Source organism: Mesoplodon densirostris, chromosome 13, assembly GCF_025265405.1.
Source record: "Mesoplodon densirostris isolate mMesDen1 chromosome 13, mMesDen1 primary haplotype, whole genome shotgun sequence".
Taxonomy (NCBI): Eukaryota; Metazoa; Chordata; class Mammalia; order Artiodactyla; family Ziphiidae; genus Mesoplodon; species Mesoplodon densirostris.
The window spans coordinates 88,294,756-88,315,011 of record NC_082673.1 but is presented as its reverse complement, the minus strand read 5'-3'; the positions used below and the strand labels follow the sequence as shown (position 1 = coordinate 88,315,011).

The 20,256-nt window shown below is 45.5% G+C and overlaps 1 protein-coding gene across 1 annotated transcript in view; it reads left to right on the top strand.

The window, feature by feature from the left end:
• Positions 1–18,489, top strand: part of FAM135B (family with sequence similarity 135 member B) — a 166,827-nt gene extending 148,338 nt beyond the window's left edge. The window contains exons 12-19 of the mRNA XM_060116030.1: positions 941–2,933; positions 5,071–5,237; positions 8,715–8,806; positions 9,820–9,917; positions 11,194–11,345; positions 16,227–16,337; positions 17,934–18,047; positions 18,284–18,489. Of these exons, the coding sequence (XP_059972013.1) occupies positions 941–2,933; positions 5,071–5,237; positions 8,715–8,806; positions 9,820–9,917; positions 11,194–11,345; positions 16,227–16,337; positions 17,934–18,047; positions 18,284–18,489 (2,933 nt within the window). The remainder of the gene's footprint in view (positions 1–940; positions 2,934–5,070; positions 5,238–8,714; positions 8,807–9,819; positions 9,918–11,193; positions 11,346–16,226; positions 16,338–17,933; positions 18,048–18,283) is intronic.
• The last annotated feature ends 1,767 nt before the right edge of the window (positions 18,490–20,256 follow it).

Sequence of the window (20,256 nt, the reverse complement as noted above, 5' to 3'; positions counted from 1 at the left end):
TATACTTATGATTTCAATATTATTAGAAAGGGTACAAATAAAGACCAGACAAAAGAATAGACTCATAGGGCAAGGTCTGGAAGGGTCCCCAACATGAAACTTTTATGCCCCCAGGACTGCTATTCCTGGTATATGAATGTGCATTGCCCACCGGGGAAGCTTAGTCAGTCCTCCATGTCTAGAGTTCATACTGCGTTTCATAATGATTGATTGAATCATGGGCCACATGAAGGAACTCAATCCGCAGCCCATCTCTCCTCCCCAGAGGTTGTACCAATGCCACCTGGTTCAAATCCTCAGTCAGCTAGTCACGTGGTTGGTCTTTCTGGCATGGCCAGCCCCCGTCCTGAGTTACCTCCTCAGCACAGACTACCAGAGGACTCACCATGAGTCACCTCGTTATCATTAGCTCAGGATCCACCATGAATAGCTGACATGGGAAATAGCTGACTTGGGAAATGACAAGAATTTAGAGGATATCTCCCAGGAAGCAGGAACAAGGTCCAGACAAACTCTTTATTATACAATCAGGCATTTGGGTAATTTGTGCATGTAGATTTTTTAAAATAAATGTATTTATTTTATTTATTTCTTTTTGGCTGAGTTGAGTCTTCGTTGCTGTGCACAGGCTTTCTCTAGTTGTGGTGAGCAGGGGCTACTCTTCGTTGTGGTGTGTGGGCTTCTCATTGCGGTCGCCTCTCTTGTTGCAGAGCAGGGGCTCTAGGCATGCGGGCTTCAGTAGTTGCGGTGTGCAGGCTCAGTAGTTGTGTGGCGCACGGGCTTAGTTGCTGCGCGGCATGTGGGATCTTCCCAGACCAGGGATCGAACCCGTGTCCCCTATATTGGCAGGTGGATTCTCAACCATTGCGCCACCAGGGAAGCCCCATGAATGTAGATTCTTAAAGTATAACACATGTTTCTTTCTTTTTTCTTTTTGTAGGGCATACTTTGAGTGTGTACCCTAGTTTTGATGTTCCAGCAACAAGTCCCGCAATACTGAATCTAAACGACAGAGAGGAGAACCATATTGTAAATAGAAAATCATCTTTGAGGGAAGACCTTGTCTTGCCCACCATGAAACCACCCCAAATGGACTCTAATGAAGAGGTTATTAGGTGTCCAGGGCCAAATGAGAATGTCACCACACCGAGTCATACGGACGTGTGCTCAGAATCTCAGGTGTATCTGACAATTGGTGAATTCCAGAACAAAACAGGTTTGCCTGAGGATGAACGTCGGACTGGCCAAAGGTCTGATGTTGGAACGCACCCGCCGACAGATGAGGACCTGCCCAGGAGGAGTCCTGGTCCAGAGGATGACCAGGCCCCAGCACTGACCTACATTGATGTGAATTTTAGCAATAAGAACCCCTGCAGAGCTGAACCCACAGCAGTCACCAGTACCCAGCATGAGAGTGAGTGCTCTCGAGATAACTATGAATTAGACAGAACTGAGCTGAGCAAAGGGGTAGCAGGTGGAAGTCATCACAATGCCATCTCTTCAGAGAAAGCCACACTCCATGAGTTAAGTACTCTCGGAAAGGGAGCGGACCAGGGGAGCAAGATGGTGCTGCTGAGTCTGAAGCTCATCCCCTCGGAGCCCTGTGATCCACTAAACTCTTCTTTGAGGGATCCCTTGGATGTCAAGGCTTCCCCAAAGGACCCTCACACAGAGGAGCAGGAGGAAGTGTCCGTACTATCTGGGCTCATCAAGAGATCCTCTTCCATCATCTCTGATTCAGGCATCGAGAGTGAACCAAGCTCCGTGGCCTGGTCCGAGGCTCGAAGTAGAGCCCAGGAGTTACCTAGTGACCGGGATGTCTTGCACCAGCTGGTTCGAAGACATGCCTTGCACAGGAACTCCTTAGAGGGTGGACACACAGATAGCAATACGAGCTTGCCAAGCGGGATCCAGGCCTCTCTCACCTCCATTAGCTCTTTGCCTTTTGAGGAGGAGGAGCGGGAACTGGCACTCACCAAACTGACCAAGTCTGTCTCTGCGCCCCAAATCAGCAGCCCCGAGGAGTCTGCTGAAGATGCGGACTCCCTGCAGCAAGGGGGAGGTCTCTCTGAGACTTCAGCTGTGCACACCAGGCGCACGGATCCCTCTGGACACCGCCTTCAACTTAGTAATGCTGGGGTTCACCGTTCCCTTGTGGAGGTAGTTTCAGATGCTGACAACCAGCAGGGCCCTGGTTACATAGATATCCCCAAAGGTAAAGAGAATCAGCTTGATCCTCAAGGACGCTGTTGTCTCGATGGCAGGACCGATAACCCTCCAGGGGTTGAAACCAAAGGCCTGAGTTTAAAAATACCACGCATCCCAGCACTTGAAACCCCTAGGTACAGAGCTTTTCCTAGAGAACTCGTGGAGACCCCAAAGCACATGCCTAAAGACCCTAATGTGGGGAAAAGAACTCTTTCCAACAGCAGCGTCTTGGACGTTGAGCATTTCACCCCCCATAAGGTGCCTGAAGTGAGTTGTACGTCAGCTGCCGAAATCATCAACCCGGATTCAACAGGTGAGCGAAGCAGCTCACCTAGCATCGTTGATGCTACAGCACTTAGTGGAGGACCTAACACCTTCCCAGAGGATGGACGTGAAGCAGGCACCGTGTGCTCCACTGTGACTCACTCCCAAGCTACAGGAAACCAAGAGCCAAGGGCAGGCCCCTCCATCATGCTGTCCCACGTAACCTCTGCAGAGACCTTCTCTCTGGACAGCCTGAAAGCTGTCGAGGTCGTCAACTTATCCATGTCTTGCACTGCCACCTGTCTCCCTTTCTCGTCTGTGCCCAAGGAGACCCCTGCCAGGGCTGGATTCTCTTCCAAACAGACCCCATTTCCCATCACTCATCAACCTTTGGGTTCATTTGGAGGTGTTCCAAACCATTCCAGCAAGTTGGAGGAGGAAGTCAGTGAAAGGATGTTCAGGTAGGTTTGCTGGTGGCTTACCTATACCAGCACCATCTTTTAGATTTTTCCACATATTTCTCAATTTCAGGTATACTATTTCAAAATTGTGATATCAGTTATTTTCTGGTTTAAATAAAGTGTTATATTCTTATCATACAAGTCAGGAATGTAGAATAGTGTAAAGAAGTAAAAAATATCATCAATAAGCCCGTCTCTCAAATAATAGCCCCTGGGCTTCCCTGGTGGCGCAGTGGTTGAGAGTCCGCCTGCCGATGCAGGGGACACGGGTTCGTGCCCCGATCCCGGAAGATCCCACATGCCGCGGAGCGGCTGGGCCCGCGAGCCATGGCCGCGGGGCCTGTGTGTCCGGAGCCTGTGCTCCGCAACGGGAGAGGCCACAGCAGTGAGAGGCCCGCGTACAGAAAAAAATAATAATAATAATAATAATAGCCCCTGTGTTAGTTCATCTATACTTCTTCCTATGTGCATCTCTATGTATATACTATTAATTTGAAAAAGTAAGATAATTCTTTACAAACTCTAAGTTTTTTCCAACTTAATATATTGGAAACATCTTTATATGTTTATAAATCTATTTTTGCATTACCATTTTAGTGTAATATTCCATTGTATAAATGTACCATGATTTTGTTAACAAAATCCTTTAGAGATAAACCCTAAATAGTGTTTTTCAGTTTTTCTTATGATGAACAACTATCTTATGAGTGTCATTGTACCTCTGTCTTTGCACACTTCTTTAAGAGCCTTTTGGGAATAGGACTAATTCAGATTTTCTTCCTAAGCCCCTTTTGTGTGGTTCTTAAGTTTATCGTTCCTTTTGAAATGCCAGAATCCATCCCTTTATCCTTGTCTTGGATTTGTATTCCTATTACTCCCTCACCTATAAACTATGTATTTGATTAAGTATAGTATGGAATCATTTCATCAAAACATCCCATCTCATTCACTTGTTCAAAAAATGCTAAACAGTTACACATTAATGTTATCCCCCAAAGAAATTGCACAGGCAGGTAAACTTTGGATCCCATGTTTTATAAAGACCACTAAGTACCTATTATATGCCCATGTCATCAGCTTAACCAGTGCATAGCAGGCACTGTCCAGTGCTTGGCCACTGTTGTCCTGGTTGTAATTGTGCTGTCAGTCTAACAAGGAGACAGGGAGATGATAGAAGCAAATGAGGGCAACTGAGTAAATGGGATGGTTCATGTATGCACAGCTGAATCAGAAAGAGAAGGACCTAATCTGGCTGTGGGGCAGTGAGTGTGAACAGAGATTGTGGCCATGAGAAGCGTTTTAGAGATGATACCTAAGCTAAGGAGAAAATATGAGACATCATGTTGATGATAATGATGGTGATGATGATATGGCTGGTAATCGATCACATCTCCTTTTTCACATTTAATCTGTTTCAAGTACTGTTCTAAGCATTTTGAATAGATTATATCACGTAATACAACAAGGCAAAGACAACTTTATGAATTCGATACAGGTGTTATTCCCCTTTTACAAATGAGGAAACTGAATGCAGAGAGGTTAAAGCAGTTGGTGCACAGCTAGTCAGTGTCAAAGCCGAGATTCTGACTTTGGAAGTCTGATTCCTGGGTCCGTGGTCTTAACCATCTTGTCAGGTAACCAGGCAAAGAACAGGATAACCAGGCGGGAAAGGAATTTCAGACAGATAGACCCAAATGCACAAAGACATGGAAGTCAAGACAAGATGCATAATTCATGCAGGGACTTTATGAGAAATGTGTTCTTTTTGGAGGCTAGCTGATGATGCTGGAGAAGTAGATGGAAGCAGGTTAATAAACTCTCACTCCCGGAAGATCGCTTAAAGATTGCATGGATCCTTGGAGCTGGAGGGAACCTTAGAGGTTCTATTCAATGCAGGAACCACATCTGCAGAACCCAAATCAATACAGTCCTTGGTTTTCCTGGGTCACTTTTCTGCCTCGTTGTTCAGAACAAACCTTCTTTCACTAGCGTCTCCCATGAGGTCCCACATTCAGCCTTGGTTGCTTGGCAGATACTTCCTTGTAGTTGTCCATCACTCCTACATCCCAGCTCAATGCATCTCCTGTTCAACATGGAATACACAGCTCGGCTCGTGATTAATTAGTGTATTCTCCAGTTTTTATCAGGCCAAAGAAAAATTTAAAAAAGAGCTGAAGATTGATGGATTTCTGTACAGTGACTTATCTGTACTAGCTTCTGACATACCGTATTTCCCACCAGAGGAAGAGGAAGAAAATTTGGAAGATGGGATTCACCTGGTAGTCTGTGTCCATGGCCTGGATGGTGAGTTCTAAAAAGGTTTCCTCCTCAAAGTTTTGTGCTGTAGACAAATTATCATATTTATGAATTAATCTAGTTTAGGGACTTGTTCAACCAATGTTCAATTAGTGACTGTGGAATATTAGTAAGTATGCTGGATCTAGGAAAATGGCCTGGCTTTGCTCTCAAAGAAAAGATCTCTTTGGCAAAAAAATATGTTGAGTTAATGAAATACACAAATGAATGAATTAAGGCAATGAAGGAATGAATGGAATGAATAAATCACATCCACTTCATATGGATTCTAATGTATAACTAAGGGTCAGAGGAGTGAAAGGGCTCCTCTAGGGCTTCAGTGGTGATGAGGAGCAAAACCAGTGGTCACATTCTTCTTATGATGATCAAATAGGGAATGGTGATGGGCTTCACTTCTATGACACGCTCTTGTTAATATCCTTAATCTTCCTCACTCTTGGGGCTCATGCATTTAACTGTCCACATCAACTCCTGGCTATATGCATTGCATGCCAGGACGCTAAGTCAACAGGTCTATTTAGTGAAGTGTCAAAGAATCCAGTGATAGATCATCCATTCCAGATGATGATGATGATGATGATGATGACGATGACGACCATGATGATGATGATGACTATGATGATGGCCAGAATGTATACATCACTCACCAGGGGCCAGGGACCATTCTAGATACTTAACATTTATTAATGTGGTTGATCCTGACAATAGCCCTGCAGAGTAGCTGCTATTATCATCCCCATTTGGAAGTGGGGAAAGTGAGTAAGAGGGCAGCTAAGTAACTTGTATGAGGTCCCACAGCTAATACGGTTGAGTCAGGATTAAAACCCATCTGTCAGGCTCCAGAGCCCATGGTTTCATTTTGCCTTTTACCAACAAGCTCATCTCTCCCCCAACCCGAACCTCCATCCACATCCCTGAGTCATCTTCTTAAAATCTTACTAGATCTGGCCATTCCATCACTGGAATGGAAGCTCTTTGTAGCTCTCAGAAAATAAAATAAAATGAACTCCTATTTTAGAAAGCTTAGAAAATTCCCAGCATAAAATATTCTTTATGTCTGATCCTCCTCATTCTCATTTCCTGCTCTTTCTGCTCTTCCCTCTTCCAGCTGCACCAATTCACTCCCATCTCCATGGACAGGGACCATTTCACACCACTGTGTCTTTCTCAACACTGGGTTTTCTTTTGGGTGAGCTTTCCTCTCTCTGCACTGACTTCAGTGCTTTGGAAATTTCACCTGTTCACACATTCCTTTCCCCTTATTTACTCTACCCATGTACCTTGTACTATAATTTCAAAATTTGTACTGAAATGGGCATACTTTTTGAGTTTATTTATTAAAAAAATAAACTTCAAATCACACCACAAATTAAATACTAGACTCACGTGCTACACACAAAGAGTAATACTAAAAATAATTAATATAAACAAAATAAGTTTGCTGAAGTTTGACATGTGCCATTGTCGGAAGACGTTTTTGAGCTTGACACTCACTTTCTCTTTGCAAAAGTATTAAGCTGTTGAAAACATGCTTGTTTTTAACTGGGGCTTCCAATCAGAAGGACTTCCAGAAAGTCAAAGAATAACGTTCTCACTCAGCTTGTGTATTTTAAACACAGGATCTATGGCCTTGCATGACCCGTGTGCATCTCTTACTTATATGATATTAAATTAAAATGAGATAAGCCTCTCAATCTCTTTGTGAAAATAAGAAATCTGGTCAGGCCACAGACTCCATCCTGCAAGTGGGAGAAGAGGGATGCTATAAAGATAGGCCAGCTTCTCCAGTATTTGTGCTGTGTCAGAAAACGGAGCCGCCAATCACAGCATTGTCACTTGGGCATAAAATCATCAAAAAAGACAACCAATAACAAAGCACACGTTTCTTTTGAAGGTGATTTCTCTAGTTCAACGTCCATATGTTTAAACTTTGCAGAGTTTTACAGGATCCATTGGTTACATTCCACTTACAAGGCTATATTGATATGAACAGAGAACTGAAGAAATTGGTAATGGTTATGGATATTTGCCCAACTCTTCATATTGTGCCCAGAGCCCAAGATTTGTATTCTTGTAAGTGTCCTCAGTGGAACACATTATCAAATCATATTTTTTGAAAAAGTTTTAAGTTGCAGAAAGTTTTCTGTTGCTCGACAGCTGAAGGAGGGGGGCCCATTGTCATCTCTTCCTTAGACTCCTTCTGCTAAACAGAAACACTTGATACATGTTTATTAAGGCCACGACCTAGAATGCCATTAGGTAGCTTTAAACAAGAGCAGGACCAAAGAGCAAACTTTTACTGTCAGAAATGAAAGGAATGAACAAAATTTAACTTAGTACAAAATAGAAACATTTTCTAAAAGAATGGGAGTATTTTATAGCTGTAGCCCTGCATGTATGAGCATGGGCTCTGATGGGCCATTGTCGTGGGTCACCCTTCTATTGGGTCATCCTTGAAAATTAGGAGGAGTCTGTCAAACATCTTTAGTTCTCCCATATTCTGTGTGTCATTTTCATCCTCCTTTGAATCACTTGGTGGTTTCATAAAGAAGGGTATAAAATTGGTAGTCAACGATATCACTTCTCATTTCCCAGCTGCTTTGAAAGGATGGTTACATGGTAAAGTAGGTCACCTATATAGCCACATAAGCAACTTCGGACTTTCAACTCGGGAGGGATCCCTTTGAGGAATAGATTAAAACATTCATTAAGCTACCACTGAACCCCATGGCCTGCATGAAATTTACCCCTAACCATACTTGAACACGAAGCTTATTCTCTTATATCAGAACTATTTTCCACATGATTTTCGCTTCAGGGATGCATTCTGTGTGTTCTTTGTGTCTTTTCTATTGGCAGCAGAGCCTCAAGTCCTCAAGCTCTTCTTCCTCTGCCCTGATGGTCACTCTGGCAGATGGTACCCATGGAGCTTGCCCTTGCTGACTCTGCTTCCCAAGGGTGATTCTTACTCTGTCGTACATAACTGTGCCCCTGTTTGAGGGACTTACTTGCTGACAACCTGTAAATGGCAGAACTAGTCCTTGTATTAAGGAAGCAACTTGAGAGGGGACTTGTAGATATCACATCGTGCCTCATCAGTGTGTCATCATTAAGTGACACCACTTGCAGAATGTCCTGAGTAAACAGAATTGGCTGTCAAAGAAGGGAGAGGCGACGTGCCTTCAACCGTTCCTGTGTACAGAATGTTCACAAGCCACATATTTATAGATCAGGGAATGATCCCACTGAGGGAGGACTACCAGAAAGGCCCTGACCCTGTGTGGACAGGAGGAGGGGCAGCACGGGGACCCGTGGATTGGACATGTTTAGTTGTTTTTATTATCAACTTATTGAAAAAGCAGGAAATGGGAGGCGGACCGGAAAGGAGTAAGAAATAAATCCCTTGTGTGTCGGCTGTTGTATGATTAATTGTGGATCCGTGGTGGGGTTATCTGTCGTTTTTAGGGAACAGTGCGGACCTCCGTCTGGTAAAGACTTTCATAGAACTGGGGCTCCCTGGAGGAAAACTGGACTTCCTAATGTCTGAAAAGAATCAGGTATGACAACAAAAGCGTCAGAACTGAAAGAATCCCTGATTCGTGTCTTAGATGAGCCTCCTAAAGTCACCGTGATGGTTTATGGCCACACGGATGGGAGGGGATTTACCAAGGAACACTGGCCAGGCACTTGGAAGGTCTAGAGAGCTCATTTTCTTTTGGGAGGAGGAAATAGTAAGAAGGGGGGACATGAGAGTCAGGTGACTGGGCCATTTGACCTCACAGGTCATAGGTTGAGTGACAGCTCAGAACATAATGATTGGGCATCCGTGGGTCTGTACTGGGGAAGGAGTTTGTCACTGGCATCTACGTAACCAGTGGAACTGGATTATGACCTTTTCATAGTCAGAGGTAAACTAGGGGGCCTTTGCCATTTCAGGTCTGGAGCCTTAAGGGAATGTCAAGGTAGATGAGCACTGAGAGATTCCATGGCCAAGAGGTGGGGTTGCACTGAGTCCCAGTCCATGGGACTTGAGATGGATGAGGCTGAGTATTCTTTGGAGGTGTAGCACTCCTGATCTAAAGGGCCCCATGACCACTGACAATGGGACTCGTACAGAGAATAATCAACAAGCAAACACTGGAAGGGACCGTCTCATTCCTCCTCTCTTAGTGGTCCGTCCTGTTGCCTTTTCTTTGACACCTGCTCTATACAAGGCATGCGCTTGGGTGCATGGGGTATAAATATGAGGAGGAGGAAAGAGGATCGCTTTGAGCATCTGCGCTGCACTGAGCAGTTGGCGTCTGTGTCTTCATGTACTTTTCCCAACCGTTCTGTGAAGGGTTGGCACCATTGTCGCCTCACAAAGAGGGAACCCACAGCCTGACCTGGAGACCCCCAATCGGGGGCTCCTTTTCTGATTGTTGAATATGGATTTGCACCCTAATGTCAGGAGTGGGCATACCCCCAGGACGCACAGTGGTGTTTAGTGGAGGAGGAAGATGGGCTTGTGCATGGGGCCCGGCCTGGCACCACGCCCTCCCCAATACCCGTTCCCTCTCTCTCCTTCCAGATGGACACGTTTGCAGATTTTGATACCATGACCGATCGGTTACTGGATGAAATCATTCAGCACATCCAGCTGTACAACCTCTCCATATCGCGAATTAGGTAAAAGGAAACCACAGGTAGTTAATGCTGGGGGGAGGGGTGCCATTTTTACGTGTTTGCTGTGTACAAGTTCAGCATGATGCCGTCTGTATACTGGTCTGGGATAAGTTAACTTGGGACCTTTAAGGGGGGTAGATTACTTTCCGAACAGAAGTGGGTACCAGGGCTGCTTGACACACCCATATCTGTCATAGCAGGTGTGCAGGAGAATAAACACCGTGTAGCTCAGTAGAAGGAGAACTGGACTTAAACAAATATCCTAGGTTTTAAATTCTCGTTCTTCTAACACTCACAAGTTTGTGTCCCGATTCTACCACATAACCTTTTACAAGCTTTCTACATCTCTGAGCCTCGGTTTCCCCATCTGTTAAGTGGGACCAGCCCTGAGGGGATGCATCGCCTGCCCCATAAAAGGGTTTCAATCAGTGCTAAGTGTGTTCTTCCACTGTAACAGGCAACTTGGTGTAAATATTGAGATGGTTAAGGTGAAAGTCAGTAGCTTGTGTTTCTCGGGCACTTGCAGATGTGGACATAGTGGTGAGTCCTCAACATCCATGACCCCATTTAGGCCTCTAAGATACCACTTCTTTATTCAACAGATGAGGTTTCAGAGGCCTACAGAGTTAGGTAAAAATAAAAGGACGCACACCAGAAGAGCTAGGGAGCTAATATAATATATAATATAATAGGGTTTTGATAAATAATCATTTAATTTGAAAGTGATGATGTGTCGAATCCATAGATCTTTGAGCAGCAGTGCAGCTGGAGCACAGCACGTGCTGTGGGCTGAAAGCAGGCAACTCACTAACTGTACTGAGTGAACAAGGGATGAGTAAAATTGGAGAGGCAGGCAGAAGTCGGGACATGAATGGCCTCGTAAGCCAGACTAAGGAGCTGGGATTTCACCCTGTGAATGACCGGGAGGGTTCAATGCTCCAATGTGAATTTCAGAAAGAACCCCCAGGTGCACTGAGGGAGGCGTAGAGACCAGAACTGGGGGGAGGAGGGTGCTCTAATGACACCAAGATGCCCACGCTTCTCTTCTGACCACACTGGGCTCAGAGCTTCCATTCACAAAGGCCCCACCTCGGGGTTCATGTGGCCAGCGTTTAGAAACCCGATGGGGATGAATTAGCAGCCCCCCTTCTCCCTGCTTGTTCCCCTAAATCCCATGGGAGGAGGAGGGTGGCTAACACCTTGGTGCTCCTGGTGCAGCACTTTCCTGGCAGCCAGCCTCCTGCTGTCACTCACGTGGACCCCTTCTGTCTCTCAACAGCTTCATTGGCCATTCTCTGGGCAACATCATCATCCGATCGGTCCTAACACGGCCCCGGTTCCGGTATTACCTCAACAAACTCCACACCTTCCTGTCTCTGTCCGGGCCGCACCTGGGGACCCTGTACAACAACAGCACCCTGGTCAGTACAGGTAAGACTCTCCCCAGCCTCATCATTCCTCAAAGTTCATCCAGGACCCAGGGGAGGGGGAACCAGAGACAGACGCTCTTCTTGATGGAACCTGTGGCTTTGGAACCTCTTCAAAGCGTGAGATGGTGGAAGGAGACCTGGGCTCAGAAAGATGTTATTTTGTTTGTGAGCTGAATGAGATTAGACAAGATGTTTCACAAGGTCTCTTCTGCTTCAGTTTTCTGTGAATAAAAATAAATAGTGGTGGGGAAGAGAGAGTGTGGGTGTCTGTGCATTCAAGCTGTTGTAACAAATTGTCATAGACTGGGTAAGCGGGGATTTATAAATAACAGACATTTATTTCTCACACTTCTGGAGGCTGGAAAGCCCAAGATCAAAGCACTGGCAGATTTGGTATCGGGTGAGGTCCCGCTTCCTGGTTCACAGACGGCCGTCTTCACACTGTGTGCTCACATGGTAGGAAGGTCAAGGGAGCCCCTGGGGTCTCTTTTATAAGGTCACTAATCCCATTCACGAGGGTCCAATCCTCATGACCTAATCACCTTCCAAAGACCACACCTTCAAATACCATCACATGGAGGAGTTTAGTTTTCAGCATATGGATTTTGGGGAAACAAACATTCAGTCTATAGCAGTGGGCTTTGAATCATGTCACTTCCATGACAAGCTTACGGTTAAGTTCTAACCCAGGCACTCGAGGAAGACTCTGACCAAGACATTTCATCTCTGTGCTACTTAGTTTCCTTATTGGTAAAATGAAGCTAATGTGTATATGTTTGTATATAAGTATGGATACATGCATGATGTGTGTATATGTATATATATACATATGCCTATCTGTAAACATATATTTTATATATGTGTGTATATGTGTGTGTATGTGTTTATATATGTCTATAAACATGTACATTATATATATACATATATGGGGGTGTGCATGTGGGTGTGAATGTGTGTGCCATAGAATTGTTGAGGATTAAACAGGAGAAGGAAAAAAGGAGTTATCATGTATGGAAGGTGACCTATAGCCGGATTCAAAGCTTTTTCCTGGGATGACCACACAGCCACAGCTCCAAGGCTCTCACAGTTTCCTCTGTTGTAAGGGAGGGACATCATGGAGGGTGAAGCAGTGAGACTCCATGAATCTTGGAAGATGAGCAGAATTTCCAAGACAGCGAATGGTAAGACGAGTTTTCTGTGCAGAAGAAATAGTGTATTTAATAACCTAGAGCTCGATGTAATCAGGAAACTACAGGTGGTTCTCTGTGACAGAAACACAGGGCAACCTGCAGATGCAGAATGACCATGGCAGTCAGCAAGAGCCTGGTGATGATGAAGAGCCTTGTGTGACATGGTGGTGCTAGAGTTACCCTGTAGACCATATAGATACGACTAATGGGGTGGCATCTGTGGAAGTGACATGATTTGACGTAGACAGCCCAAGTATTATAGGTCACTGGGGTTTGTATAATCATGAACAGTTTATTAAATTATATTCCTAACAAGGAGTTCAGTAGTTCCTGACTGCCCAAATCCATGTCGTGTTATTGGGGGTCACCCCAATAAGCTTCCCCTCCATGCCTATCTCCCAGCTCTGCCACTGCTCCCCTATACCTGACCGGCACTCAGGGCAGACTGGGCTGCTTGTTTTCCTCACAGGAGGTGGGTCAGATTTGTTTGCTTTTTGTTATTGTAGGACATCAATTGGGAACATGAGTTATCTGACACAACGATACATAACAAATGGAAGTCCTTTCCCCTGTCAAGCTGTCTTTCCTCACAAACCAAGGAAGCCATTTTTGAACAGAAACAAATGATTTGAACCACATTTTTTCACAACAATAAAGTAATTTTGCAACACTATAAAGAGTTGAAAAATGAGACATTACCAATAATCCTTCCAATCTAGCATAGCTAGAGTGATTTTGTATGGTTCACTCTCCTTATCTTTGCATGCATGCACATTAACATGGCAGTAATCATAATATATATAGACCCCGTGTCTTGTTTATTTCCTTGCATTTTTTAATAGATCTTTATTGGAGTGTAATTGCTTCACAATACAGTGTTAGCTTCTGTTGCACAACAAAGCAGATCAGCCATATGCATACACATGTCCCCATATCCCCTCCCTCTTGAGCCTCCCTCCCACCCTCCTTATCCCACCCCTCTAGGTCATCGCAAAGCACTGAGCAGATCTCCCTGTGCTATGCTGCTGCTTCCCACCAGCCAACTATTTTACATTCAGTAGCCAGCATATATATGGGTCTTGTTTTTGTATGCATTCAGCCAGTCTGTGTCTTTTGGTTGGAGCATTTAATCCATTTACATTCAAGGTTATTATCGATATGTATGTTCCTATTGCCATTTTCTTAATTGTTTTGGGTTTGTTTTTGTGGGTCTTTTTCTTCTCTTGTGTTTCCCGCTTAGAGAAGTTTCTTTAGCATTTTTAGTAAAGTTGGTTTTGTGGTGCTGAATTCTCTTAGCTTTTGTTTGTCTGAAAAGCTTTTGACTTCTCCATTGAATCTGAATGAGATCCTTGCTGGGTAGAGTAATCTTGGTTGTAGATTTTTCTCTTTCATCACTTTAAGTATATCTTGCCACTCCCTTCTGGCCTGCAGAGTTTCCACTGAAAGATCAGCTGATAACTTTATGGGGATTCCTTTGTACGTTATTTTTTTGTTTTTCCCTTGCTGCTTTTAATATTTTTTCTTTGAATTTAATTTTTGTTAGTTTGATTAATATGTGTCTTGGTGTGATTCTCCTAGGGTTTATCCTGTATGGGACTCTCTGTGCTTCCTGCACTTGGGTGACTATTTCCTTTCCCATGTTAGGGAATTTTTCCACTATAATCCCTTCAAATATTTTCTCAGACCCTTTCTTTTTCTCTTCTTCTTCTGGGACCCCTATAATTAGAATGTTGGTGTGTTATTCCAGAAGTCTCTGAGATTGTCTTCAATACTTTTTATTCTTTTTTCTTTATTCTGCTCCTTGGCAGTTATTTCCACCATTTTGTCTTCCAGCTCACTTATTCCTTCTTCTGCCTCCGTTATTCTGTTACTGATTTCTTTTAGTATGTTTTTCATTTCAGTTATTGTGTTGTTCATCTCTGTTTGTTTGTTCTTTAGTTCTTCTAGATCTTTGTTAAACATTTCTTGTATTCTCTCAATCGTGCTTCCATTCTATTTCCAAGATTCTGGATCATCTTTACTATCATTACTCTGAATTCTTTTTCAGGTAGATCGCATATTTGCTCTTCATTTATTTGGTCTTGCAGGTTTTTACCTTGTTCCTTCATCTGTGACATATTTTTTTGCCATCTCATTTTTTTTTTTTTTATGAGTGGGATTGTGTTCCTGTTTTACTGGTTGTTTGGCCTGAGGCTTCCAACATTGGAGTTTGTAGGCTATTGGGTAGAGCTGGGTCTTGGTGCTGAGATGAGGAACTCTGTGAGACCTCACTCCAATGAATATTCCCTGGGGTCTGAGGTTCTCTGTTAGTCCCATGGTTCAGACTCGGAGCTCCCACCACAGGAGCTTCCCCCCGACCCCGGGCTCGTGAATCAAGATCCCGCAAGCCATGTTGGGTGGCAAAAAAACCAAAAAAACAAAGTAAAAAGTAAAATTAGACCAGGAAACTAACAGATATGTCAGAAGGAATGTAAAAATAAAAATATAGATGAATCAACAATGGGAAGGTACATCAGTACCACAATAGTAAAAAAGAGGAGGAGGGAAAGGAAAAAAGGGTGGGGGGTAAAGGCCTTGGCTGTGGAGGGCGGGGCCTAAGTAAGGGTTCGGGCGGTGGGTGGGGCCAATGCTCAGGACCAACAGGGCTGGAAAAGGCCCTGGGGGCTGTGGGGGGTGGGGCTTATGCTCAAGGAACAGAAGGGGTCCAGGTGTGCCCCCAACCCTGGTGTCAGAGGACAGGGGACCTCACCTGGGAGCCTAGCAGGCTTCCTGGGCTCGAGTGGGTGGGGCAAACACCTTCCTTTCCTCTCCTGCTTCTTGGGGCGTGGGTAGGTAGGGCCCCTCCCACCTGCCTCTCCTGATCTCCCTGGCCTCCCTCCTTTGCCCCCAAGGACCCATGCAGCCGAGAGGGGGTTGGGAGGGCAGGGGATCGGCCTGGGAGCTCAGCAGGCTCCCCGGCCCCAGTGGACCAGGCGATCGCCCTCTGCTCCTCTCCCGCTCTTCCCAGAGAGTCCCTCCCGCCTGCCTCTCCTGATCTCCCTGGACTCAGCAGTGCTGATCTTGTCTGGCCTCCACTTCTCCTCCCCACTAGGTCCCCCTACGTCCTACTGGTTCACTCTAGGGTGCCTTCCGTCTCCTTGGGGGTCAGAGTCCCCCACCAGCAGCCGACAGGTGCCCTAGTTGTGGGGAGATGCTACCTCTCCGTCTTCCCACACCACCATCTTCCTTGCATTTTTGTCAAATTCATTTCTTTGTGCTTGTGACATAATACTCATACTCATCCATGTTAGTGTCAGCATAACCATAGTAAATGGATAGACTTCGAAATAGGTTGAATTTGGCTTTTTGATATTCTAAATGGATCTGTAAGGAGCATTCTTATATACTTTCTTTTGGTACTTAGGACAGTTTCCTTAGGCTAGATTCATAGAAGGGGACTGAAAAATCAAAGGGTTTGGGTAGTTTCATGACTCCTTAAGCCTGTCTCATAAGATTTTCTATCCCTGCTACCAGTACATAAGAATACAAATGTCCCTCTGACTTCCCAAGGATTTGTTAAATTGCCTAGCACGCTCTCATTTTTAAGTTAGCTAACAAATCACAGTTTAATGTTAAGCTTTCCTCCATTCTTTTTTGCTTTCTTTTTGTTTGATGCGTTTGATGTGGGTTTTGCTTTGTTTTCATCTTTCTAGGCTTGTGGCTCATGCAGAAATTGAAGAAATCCGGGTCCCTTTTGCAGCTGACCTTCAGGGATAATGCTGATCTGCGCAAATGTTTCCTTTACCAGCTAAGCCAAAAAACAGGTGAGTGGATCCCCTGCATGACCCCGAGGCCGCGATGAGTGAGAGACGGAGAGCCAACTCCTGAGACCCAAATTAGAGTCAAGGCTACTTTGACTCACTCACAGAAGGATGTCATCATGAGCTGCATTGTTACACAGTCTCCTAAACTCATGGAGAGGCCAACAGCTACCCAAGAACTCAGCTGCCCCTGGACCGTCTCCCCCCATGGCCTGAGGATGTGTGTGCAGTGTCATCTCTACAGCAGAGCTGTAACCACCACTGCCCACCAAGCCTTTAATGTCCTAACTGCACAGGCCCCAAGGTCTATGTGCCAACTCCCAGCTCTTTCAGCCAGGTGCAGATCCACCTACAAAAAGGGCAGGTGGACACTGTCCATTTCTGTTGGCAGTGCAAGGGGAGAGGGGGGTCCCTCTCGCAGGCCTGAGATCATACCTTCACCCGCACTCCATAATGAGGAAGCACACATAGATGTCGAAGATCCTACCTGCCATGGGAGTGAACAGAGCACAGCAGTGACCTCGTGTCCGCGGAGAGAGCAGAGAGGCTGCCCGACTGTCCCGCTCAGTCCTGCTGAGCAAGCCGGCCTGGCCCAGGGTCTGCCTCATGGTCCACAATCTTCCATTAATTTATAAGCACTGACTCTGATGATATCTCTGTCTCCTTGAATGTGAGTCCGGCATAGCCCTGGGCTGACGATAACCTTGGTCAAGTTCCTTACCCACGTGTGTCTCTGTGTGCTATGTTGAGGGTTATCCCCCCATGGGGAAGTGAAGAAGGAGGCTTGGGCAGCAGGGCAGTTGGACCACAACGTGGTCACCCCAGACATCTCAGCGGGCCCCACCCTCTGGGAGCTTGGGAGCTGGGCTGGCCCTACAGAGGTATCCTGACGGAGGGCAAAGGGCTGGTCTTTATACTCCCTGCCCCGTATCTGCCGGTCACTGAGTCCAGCCAGTCCCCAGTGTATTATGGTCTTGGGCTGTGATCTTGGATGAGAAGACTCACGTCAGTGAAGGCGTCCCCCGCAGGGTCCCTGGGCTGAGAGCAGGCCGGTGGAGGACCTGGGCGGAGCACTGCAGCACCTGGAGATCCCTGATGGGCTCTGGGGACTGAAATAATAGGCTGTGATGCTTAATTTCAAAGATCCCTCTGCCTCAGTGTGAGACTGATTCCAGGGAGGTGAAGCTACCTGCAGGGACATGAGGTCAGAGGTTGATTTCCTCAAGCAGGTGACATGACCGAGGCTGGAACAAAGGGAGCCGTGGGGTTGACGACGAGCAAAATACTAGATTTACTTCCTCATGGGCTCCCCAGTATTCCCAGCCCAGAAGGGCATTTCTGTTACTTCCGTGTTGTTTATCTCTCACTGTTCAGAGTAGTGAGCTATGTGTCTCCTTAACTTCCATGGCTGATGAGGACAAAGCCATCACCTTCCCTCTTTCAACCTCCCAGACCAGAAGGTCCTTATGCAGTGACTCAGCCAGTGTGTCTGGTGTCTTCTCCCTTTTCCTCTCTCTGGGGCAAGTTTGTAAAATGTATGCAAAGCAGAGACTAAGATGAAACTACCTGGGTAAAAAGCACCCATCTGGCTTATTGCAGGTCTGCAGTATTTTAAAAATGTTGTGCTGGTTGCTTCTCCCCAAGACCGCTATGTGCCATTTCATTCAGCCAGGATCGAGATGTGTAAAACTGCCCTCAAAGACAGACACACAGGTGAGCCACATTCCTTTTCCTTTTTTCTTTTCTTTTCTCTTTTCTTTTCTTTCCTATTCTCCTCCTTCTCCTCCTCCTTTGTTTCAGTGACTTTCTGATTTAAAAGCAGAAGGAAATCATGAAGGTGCTGTACCCACTAGGGCACATCAGCTGTTCTGCTCAGGACTAGCAGCCCGACACACACCCAGCATTTTTCTCTAGATTCTATTTTTCTCTAGATTCTTCCCTCCTTGCAGGACCCGTTTTCGCAGAGATGATTGACAACCTTCTCCGCCCTCTGGTGGATGCCAAGGACTGCACTTTGATTCGACACAACGTGTTCCATGCCTTGCCCAGCACTGCCAACACCCTGATTGGCCGAGCAGCTCACATCGCTGTACTGGACTCCGAGCTCTTCCTGGAGAAGTTCTTCTTGGTCGCAGGACTCAACTACTTCAAGTAGCGGCTTCGAGGGAGCGGCCTTGGGGAGCTCACCAGAAACGTTGAAGATCCGTAAGAGCTCTGGCTAAGACATCCTTTTACAGACCTCTGTCATTCCAGGCTGGAGCTCCGAGAGGAAGGCGCTGAGGGATGGAGGGAGGGGTAGGACCAGACCTTCGAGGTGCTTCAATTTTGGAGATGTGGGAAAGCTGTACCAATAGTGTAAAAGACAACAGACTTTGCCCGAACCTGTCTAGCCACCTGGAGTCTCGTTCAAGATGCTTTCTAGGAAAATTCCAAGAAAATAAAGAAACACAATACTTGGAGTTGGTGAGCCCACCTGCTTAACTACCACTGGCTCACAGAGAGGTCACTCCAACGTAACTAGATTTGTTCGGTGTGTGACTAGTTCATAGCTTTATCATTTTTGATACACACAAGCATTTCAGAACTCAGGTTAACCTCTGTGCAGAAGTGGAACATATCTGTGTAAATACAATCCTTAATAGATTCAAATGTGCCACTTGTTCAAGACCACGTGATGCCCATATTCTCATTCTCTCCTCATGTTTTCTCAACAAGGGACAAAGGAATGCTTTGTAAACACCAATTTTATTTCATAACAGCAGTGGGTGGGGTGATTTGAGGTATGGGGAGAGGCAGGTGATGCTATCGGTAAATGCAGGTTTGTTGCAGAGAAAAAGTAACTGGTGAACTGGCTGCTCCGCCTACTTCTCCAGATTTTTTCTATGCGTAGCCTTGGTCCGCACATTACTTTCATGATTGCTGAAATCTCTGTCTGTGGTAGGGAAAACTGACTGAGACTAAACCTAGCAGAAGGAGGCACTGAGTTGAATGCACATGTGTGAAGCTCCTGCTGATATACTTCCAAAGAAATGCTATGTTAGCATTTGATGCACTTGCAAAAAATTAAAACTATTCACATGGCCAGCTGCTTCTCCTCTCCGTGGAAGGGGAAAGACATCTAACTGGAGGAGTGCTGGATTTAAAACCTCAGGGGAGCTCTAAGAAGGGTGCTGGTTATCTTTCACTAGAAATGTCTTCTTGCCTTAGGAAAATAAAGGGCTAGGAAAGGTCACCACTGATACAAACCAAGAGACAACAGGGACAAACGTGAGATCAGAGATGAGAACAACCGCCAGATCGAGGACTCACTTTAAATTGTTATTGGTAAGTGACTTGAGGGGAAGTTTGGAAAATTACCAGGGTGTTTAATATGGTCCCAAAGACTGACTACACTCTATGAGTTAAAGGAAGACTAGAGAATCAGTTGTACTGAAGGAATGCATGACCCAGGACCATAGGGATAACTAACATGGGAGACCCATCTTCCGGAGGCAAAAACTCCTGCTTCTGCAAAATTTGCTTCTAAAAATGTGGAAACTCATCTAGGACCAGATTCGTGGTCCCAGCCCCTGGACCTGAACCTTGGTGATGACCACCAATGCCATGGTAATAAGCCAAGTGATTCTAGACTCATCTGAGAATTTTAGTTCCTTGCATATTAGCAATGTGACTTTGGAAAACAAAGTAGACCATGGGGATCAAGTCCAGGTGGACAGCTTTGCAGGAGAGCAGACTTATTCATTCCTTAAGAAAGGAAAAGGTGGGGAGGGAGTTGAAAGACAGACTCCCACACAATGGATGTAGGGTTTCTGTGGGTCTTCTTCAAACTTACATTGTATCTTGGTCTTAACACGTATGGGATCAGTAAGTCCTCTGGTCACTCTCCCACTCGGTACTTTTCCAGGTTCCCGATGGGCATAGA